Source organism: Lathyrus oleraceus, chromosome 7, assembly GCF_024323335.1.
Source record: "Lathyrus oleraceus cultivar Zhongwan6 chromosome 7, CAAS_Psat_ZW6_1.0, whole genome shotgun sequence".
In the NCBI taxonomy this organism is placed as follows: domain Eukaryota; kingdom Viridiplantae; phylum Streptophyta; class Magnoliopsida; order Fabales; family Fabaceae; genus Lathyrus; species Lathyrus oleraceus.
In genome coordinates, this window is record NC_066585.1 from 409,327,284 (window position 1) to 409,335,623 (window position 8,340).

Sequence of the window (8,340 nt, forward strand, 5' to 3'; positions counted from 1 at the left end):
TCTGCATCAACACACCACCTAAACCCAACAATGAAGCATCACAATAAACCTCAAATAATTCCGACGAACTCGGTAATATCAAAATAGGAGCAGTAGTCAACCTTCTCTTTAACTCTTGGAAACCTTCTTCACATTTTGAGTCCCAAACAAATGCTTGCCCCTTTCTAGTCAACATCGTCAACGGTAACGCCAACTTAGAAAATCCCTCAATGAACTTCCTATAGTAACCAGCCAAACCAAGGAAACTTCGAATCTCAGCAACAGACTTCGGAGCTTCCCACTTAGATACCGCTTCTATCTTAGAAGGATCAACAGCAACACCACCTCTTGAAATCACATGACCAAGAAAACTAACTTCTTCTAACCAAAATTCGCACTTAGACAATTTAGCAAATAACTGCTTTTCTCGCAGCACTCCTAAAACCACTCTCAAATGCTCAGCATGCTCTTCTTCAGATTTCGAATACACCAAAATGTCATCAATAAACACCACAACAAACTGGTCTAGGTACGGATGGAAAATCCTATTCATATACTCCATGAATACTCCAGGCGCATTAGTCACACCAAAAGGCATCACAGAATACTCATAATGTCCATACCTCGTCCTGAAAGCAGTCTTCTGAATATCTTCAGTTTTCACACGTATCTGATGATACCCAGATCTCAAATCTATCTTGCTGAACACACTCGCACCAACCAACTGATCCATCAAATCATCAATCCTCGGCAAAGGATACCGATTCTTGATCGTCACTTTATTCAGTTGCCTGTAGTCCACACACAACCTCATAGTACCTTCTTTCTTCTTAACCAATAACACTGGTGCACCCCACGGTGACACACTCGGACGAATAAATTTCTTATCCAACAGATCTTCCAACTGACTCTTCAATTCAGCTAACTCAACAGCAGACATACGGTAAGGAGCCATCGATATCGGCCTAGTACCAGGTACCAACTCAATCGAGAACTCCACTTCACGCTCTGGCGGCAATTCATTCACCTCTTCCGGAAACACCTCAGGAAAATCACACACTACGGCTAGATTACCAATCACCAGTTTATCTTTAGCCTCCAAAGTCGCTAACAGCATAAACAACTCTGCCCCATCTGCCACTTCCTCATTCACCTGCCTTGCAGATAGAAACAAACTCTTTCCTTCCTCAATCTCAGGAAATATCACAGTCTTATCAAAACAGTTGATATAAACTCGGTTAAACACCAACCAGTTCATACCCAAGATAACGTCAATCTGCACTAATGGAAGACACACAAGGTCTATCCCAAAATCTCTACCAAAAATATTCAAAGGACAACTCAAACAAACCGAAGTAGTAGTCACTGAACCCTTTGCAGGAGTATCAATCACCATACTTCCACGCATCTCAGATATCTCTAATTTAAGCTTCACAGCACAATCCACAGATATAAAAGAATGAGTAGCACCTGTGTCAATAATAGCTATAAGAGGAAAGCCATTAATATAACACGTACCTCTGATCAAACGATCATCTGCAGAAGTCTCAGAACCTGATAGAGCAAAAACCTTGCCTCCTGACTGATTCTCCTTCTTCGGCTTAGGACATTGTGGACTGATATGACCCAACTCTCCACAGTTGAAACAAGTCACAGTCTTCAACCGGCAATCTGCAGCCAAATGACCACCTTTTCCACATTTGAAACACTTAGCAGGAGCACTAGAGTCTCCCCCACTAGGCCTCCTCATCCCATTCTGCTTCTGAAAACCTTTGCCAGCTGCATACGGTTTTCCACGATCCATCTGATTCTTACCCTTCCTATCAACCCTCTGCTGATAGCTCTCTGCTCTAGCCTTGGAATCCTGTTCAAAAATTCTGCAACAGTCAACCAAATCAGAAAACACCCTGATCCTCTGATATCCAATAGCTTGTTTGATCTCAGGACGCAACCCGTTCTCAAACTTCACACATTTCGAAAATTCTCCAGCAGCCTCATTATAGGGAGTATAGTACTTTGACAGCTCGGTGAACTTCGTAGCATACTCAGTAACCGACCTGTTACCCTGCTTCAATTCCAAAAACTCTATCTCTTTCTTTCCTCTGACATCCTCTGGAAAATACTTCCTCAGAAATCTCTCCCTGAACACAGTCCAAGTAATCTCAGTATTCCCAGCAGATTCCAACTCAGTGCGGGTAGCAACCCACCAATCGTCAGCTTCCTCTGACAGCATATGTGTACCGAACCTGACCTTCTGGTTATCAGCACACTCAGTTACTCTGAAGATTCTCTCAATCTCCTTCAACCACTTCTGAGCACCATCTGGATCGTATGCTCCCTTGAACATTGGAGGATTGTTCTTCTGGAACTCACTCAACTGACGAGCAGCTCCCATTCCCGCAACATTCGGGCTTCCTCCAAGTACTCCAGCTAGCATACCCAGGGCCTCAGCAATCGCAGCATCATCTCTACCTCTTCCAGCCATCTCTTTTCTGAAAACCCAACAAACTAAAACAATAAGTACTGATAGGGTTACACAACACCTATCCCGTACAGGGAAAACAGAATAATTACGACTCGACACGACCGACTATGCTCTGATACCACTAATGTAACACCCTTCTAAATACCCCAAATTATTATAATTAAAATAACAATGTATTCATCAGAGTAATTATGCCCCGAAGGGTGTCACACAATCATTTCACAAAAATCATTAAAATATCCTGTCATGCTCATTTATTTGATCAAAATAAGGTTCTTTGCATAATTCGCAACGGAATAAAATTCAACTCAATGTAAAACATGTAACACAATACATGTAAATCATCAACAACAATATCAAATCAATTAAGACATCCCCTCCCGATGTTACATCTATCAGAGCATGACCCATAAGAACTACTCTAGACTCCAAGCATTAGCTTCTACTCAACTCATTTCTCGTTACCTGAAAAATAGGTGTAAGGGTGAGTTCCTCAATCAATATAATAAGCATTATAGAACAACATGTAATGCTAAGTAATTAACACATTAATTCACCCTAACCAGACTACACACTCAGCAACGGCAGTATCCGTTCAAACATCATATTCAACAATGACATATAGCATATATATAATCTCAACCATACTCAACATCAACAACACAACACACAACACACATATAATACTGGAATACATCCATTCATATTATATGCCATACAGTTATTATGCAATGAGACTCCATGCATGCGGTACCGACTATTTGTGAACATATAGTTCAACCTCACCGTCCAAATCCAGGCACGGCTACCAAGCTCACTAGTCCCACTCATTTGAGACATAGTGACTCACTCACTAATTCCTCACCATGGGAATTAGCTACCACCCCAAATGGGCCATGAAATGCACACTAATCACCTAGCATGCAAACATTAACAACAACAATCAAAATGATTTACTCACTAATTCCTCACCATGGGAATTAGCTACCACCCGAAGGCCACAATATGCATGCTAATCATCTAGCGATGCAACCTCAACAACAATTTAAGAATAGACACATGCTCACACTCTAAGCCATAGAATAGTCTATTCACAAATACATGCATAATATATACATTCACAACATTTTGCATATCATCATACATCATCAATACAGGTATCAACACATCATCACACATGTATAAAACACTTCCTCAGCACATGTATGAAACACCTCAGCAACACATGTATAAACACTTCTTCTGCCTTGCTCGCTAGGCGAGGCAGTGGCGAAGCTCTGGTTCGCTAGGCGAGCTCAAGGCGAACAGCTCCAGGAAATTGGTAAATTAATTCGCTAGGCGAGCTCAAGGCGAAGGTAATAGCGAACTCATTCTGTTTTGGTGAAAAACACAGCTAGCACTCACTCGCTAGGCGAAGCTCCAGCGAGTCCACAGCGAACATTACAGTAGCAAAACCTCTCAATCTCGCTGGGGCGAGGTTGAGGCGCGTTCCTTCGCTAGGCGAAGGTTATGTTCGCTAGGTGAACATGACAGTTCACCAGACGCGTTTTCTCTGGGCAGGGATCTCATGTGCCCATCCCAGACCCTTCCCACTCAAACTTACTCGTCGCCATTCATCACCAATTTATCGGTTTGATTACACACACAATCATCAATTTGATTACGGTTTTCACTCAACCTATTCATCACAAATTTTCAGCATTCCAAATCCCAATTAGGGTCGATTCAACGGTTTCTCACTACCCATTACATATTATCCCAAAATACCCATCAATCGACGATAAACCCCCCTTACCTTAACAATCCGGCAGAATCTTTGAGCTTCAAGCTTTCGTTCTCCAACCTTTGCTCTTCAGCTCCTCTTCTCTGCCCTTTTTCCCTTTTCTCTCACGATGCTTCTCTGTTCTGTTTTCACGTGAAATGCTTTTCCAAATGAGAACTTTTCCTTATTCCAACATATATATATTTTCCAAATAATAATAATTATTCCAAAATAATAATAATAAAATTTCTAATTATTCAATTAAATTAATAATTACATTATTAACTCAATTTAAATAATTATTTTATTATTATCGGGGTGTTACAGCTGTAGCTGAGACTGTGATACCATAAATAAACTCATTCTTTCCAGGCTGGTAACACCATATATAATTGCACCAACAATAAGTGCAGAAACAGAAGCAGCAATTTTTGTTGTTCGGGCGAGCACGATTCGTAACTGCTTCAATTTGGTCTCCACCAAACATTCTAGCCATACCAAAATCTGCAATCTTGGGGTTCAATGCAGAATCCAACAAAACATTGCTGGCCTTTAGGTCTCTGAATTATTCTTAATCGCGAGTCATGATGAAGATATAATATCCATCTAGCAATGCCACAGATAATATCGAACCTCTTTCTTCAATCTAGCTTTGAGCTTTTAGATTTATCAAAAATGAAAAAGTCTAAGCTTTTGTTAGGCAGATACTCATAGATTAACATCTTTTCTTCTCCTTGAATGCAGCAATTTAAGATCCTCACAAGATTTCTGTGTTGGAGTTTTGAAATCAAAACAACCTCATTTAATTTTTAAACTCTTTTATGCCTTGTCCAGAATACTTCGACAGTCTCTCACTGCAATTGCCATTCCATTGCTCAATATACCCTTATAAACAGAACCAAAACCACCTTCACCAAGCTTGATATGCATATTTGATGTTGTGTTGATTGTTTTGTGCATTGGTTGTGTTGATTGTTTTGTGCATTGGTTCAGATTGTCATTTTGAACACCTTTTTGAATCACTTTTATTTTTGTTTTTACTTCCTTTCATGTTGATTTTAATACACTATTTAATGAGATGCATGATATCCAAAAGAAAAGGAAATAAAAAGGAGTATAACAGGGAAAGGTTTTATTATCTTTTCAACCTTAAACAATAGTATTTAGTTTTCAGTTTGGAAATTAGAACCAAGTGTTTGTTATAATTCAGCGTTGTTCGCTAGTTTTGCTTCTGAGTTTGTAAAATTAGTTTGCTAACTGTGTTTTTAGTTGTCAATTTAGTTGTCACTAACTTAACACATTTATGATCAAAATTATGGTTTCCTCACAAGACTAGTTGTATTATTTATAAGAAACACTAGTTGTATTATACTTGTAAGTGCATCTTTTAACTACAATTCTTTTTGTTCTTTACATAGTTATGGATCGTAGTTGGATGCAAAAAAATCGCCTATCCGAGGAGTATAAGAAAGGAGTGTTAGAGTTTTTGAAATTTGCTGAAACTAATCTTCCTGAAAGTAATGGAAGATTTCACTGTCCTTGTGCTAAGTGTGTAAATATTGCACCTTTAGAGGCTCACATCGTATGGGAACACTTAGGAGTTAACGGGATTTGTCAAAATTATACAAAGTGGATATGGCATGGTGAATTGTCTGACGCGCCAAAGGCCTCTCCTAAAGAAGAGTTTGATGTAGAGATGGGTGATCGTCTAGAAGATATGATCCGTGATATTGGACAAGACTCTTTTCAACGGGCAAATATACATGATACTCTTTGCAATGACAGTAAAATCCCTTTGTATCCAAATTGTAAAAACTTCACACGACTGTCGGCTGTGCTAAGATTGTTCAATTTGAAGGCGATTAATAGTTGGACAGATAAAAGCTTCACACAATTGTTAGAGTTGTTGAAGGAAATGTTACCGGAAGAAAACATGTTGCCGAACCGGGCCTATGAGGCAAAAAAGATATTATGTCCAATGGGTATAGAATATAAGAAAATACACGCATGCCCTAATGACTGCATATTGTATTGGAAAGATAATGAAGAGAAAGAAAAATGTCCCAAGTGCATGACATCACGCTATAAGAAGAAGAGTGATGATGAAGGTTGTGATGTGACCACAAAGGGTCCTCCAGCAAAGGTGTTATGGTACCTTCCAATTATTCCAAGGTTTAAGCGATTGTTTGGTAATTTAAATGATGCGAAGAATATTAGATGGCATGCAGAAGAAAGGAAGTGTGATGGAAAAATTCGGCATCCAGCCGACTCTTTGCAATGGAAGAAGGTTGATACTTTATTTCCAGACTTTGGCATTGAACCAAGAAACCTTAGGCTTGGACTTTCTACTGATGGAATGAATCCATATGGTAGTTTAAGTAGTAACCATAGTTCATGGCCCGTTCTCTTGATTATCTATAATTTATCTCCTTGGTTGTGCATGAAGAGGAAACATGTTATGTTATCTATGATGATTTCTGGACCAAAACAACCAGGAAATGACATAGATGTTTATCTAAGCCCGTTGATTGATGACTTAAGAAAGTTGTGGGATGAAGGAATTGATGTATTTGATAGTTTTTCAAATGAAACTTTCAAATTGCGGGCTATGTTATTTTGCACCATCAATGACTTTCCAGCTTATGGTAACTTGTCTGGTTATAAAGTTAAGGGGCATAAAGCATGCCCTATATGTGAAAAAGATACATGCTACCATCAATTAGAGAAAGAAAAAAAGACTGTTTACCTTGGACACCGAAGATTTCTTAATCATAATCACCCATATCGAAGATTGAAAAAGGCTTTTAATGGATATCAAGAGTATAAAGTTGCCCCAAAGGCCTTAACTGGAGAAGAAGTCTATCATCGGGTGAGGAACATAAGTGTTAGTTTTGGAAAAAAACAAAAAAAGATTACAAGTAATAATATATGGAAGAAGAGTTCAGTGTTCTTTGACCTTCCATGTGTATCTCCAAGAATTTCAACAAACTATTTGGGTTTCTCGATCCAAATAGGATACTAGTTCACACAAAACCGGCCGAAGTTATTCAAACATACATACAAAATAAGTTGGATGGAGAGCCAAAAAAATGTTATTTAGGACCATTGCTAAATAGGTAAGTACATGTTTCCTTCAAGGTTTTATCGTTTTTCATATGTTATTTTGTAATATTTAAATTTTATTGATTCTAACACTTTTTTTTTGTAAATTTACAGCAATCACTGGCAATTGTTTGTCATTTGTCCTGAAGATAATATTATTTTTTGGTTTTGTTCATTAAACAGATCTCCTAAGAAAAATATTAAGGTCATATTGGAGGGGTAAGAAGCCTAAATAGAGAGATATCATTTATACTAAATTTTTGTACACATAGTCTTTATATTTATAACTTACTTCGTTGACAACTCTTTTATCAGAGCTCTAGAAGGTTATCATTTATTAAGAGGTATTAAGAAGAAGAAGCCTAATTGGAAGAATATTATGGTAAGATTTGTTTTACTATATTGTCGTTTCTTGGAATACTGGTGTGTTGGCTTGATTTTTTAGTTCTTGAAAGATACCATTTATAAAGAGGTATTAAATGCCCATATATCTTGATTATTTATATTATTATAAATGAGATAAAGAAAAAGAAAATTCCGATTTTATAATTGCAAGTGATATATTTGTAAGTTATCATTATAAACATGTAGTATATTTATTACTGAATTGCACTTATGGTGATAAAATTATAGTTGTACATGCTCTGAACCAACTAAAATTTATATGCAGGGGCATCAACAAGATAACGGATGGGCATGTGGATATTATGTCATGAAAAATATGTTTGACATTATTGATGCTTGTATTGTTGAAAGATTCAATGAGGTATTTTATATTACATATATTTAATGAAAAACATGTAAATTATTGTTTTAACATGTAGTTGTTTAATTTATTATATGTTTGAACTTGCAGATATTCACAGACACCTCATCATATGAAAAAGAGTCAATTGATCACATCCGACAACTTTGGGCTCAATTCTTTTTGCAAAAGGTTGAAGAGCAAGAGAACCAGGAAAAGAAAGATTTAATGACAAAACAGAAGCGATTAAAAAAAACTTATATATAG

The 8,340-nt window shown here is 37.5% G+C and overlaps 1 protein-coding gene across 1 annotated transcript; it reads left to right on the plus strand.

Annotated features, from left to right (window-relative positions):
- The first annotated feature begins 5,646 nt into the window (after window positions 1-5,646).
- On the plus strand, window positions 5,647-8,340 carry LOC127104077 (uncharacterized). The gene is made up of 6 exons (XM_051041291.1): window positions 5,647-7,095; window positions 7,203-7,342; window positions 7,443-7,547; window positions 7,644-7,710; window positions 7,999-8,094; window positions 8,185-8,340. Exons 1-6 carry the CDS (start codon window positions 5,647-5,649, stop codon window positions 8,338-8,340), a joined length of 2,013 nt encoding a protein of 670 aa, XP_050897248.1.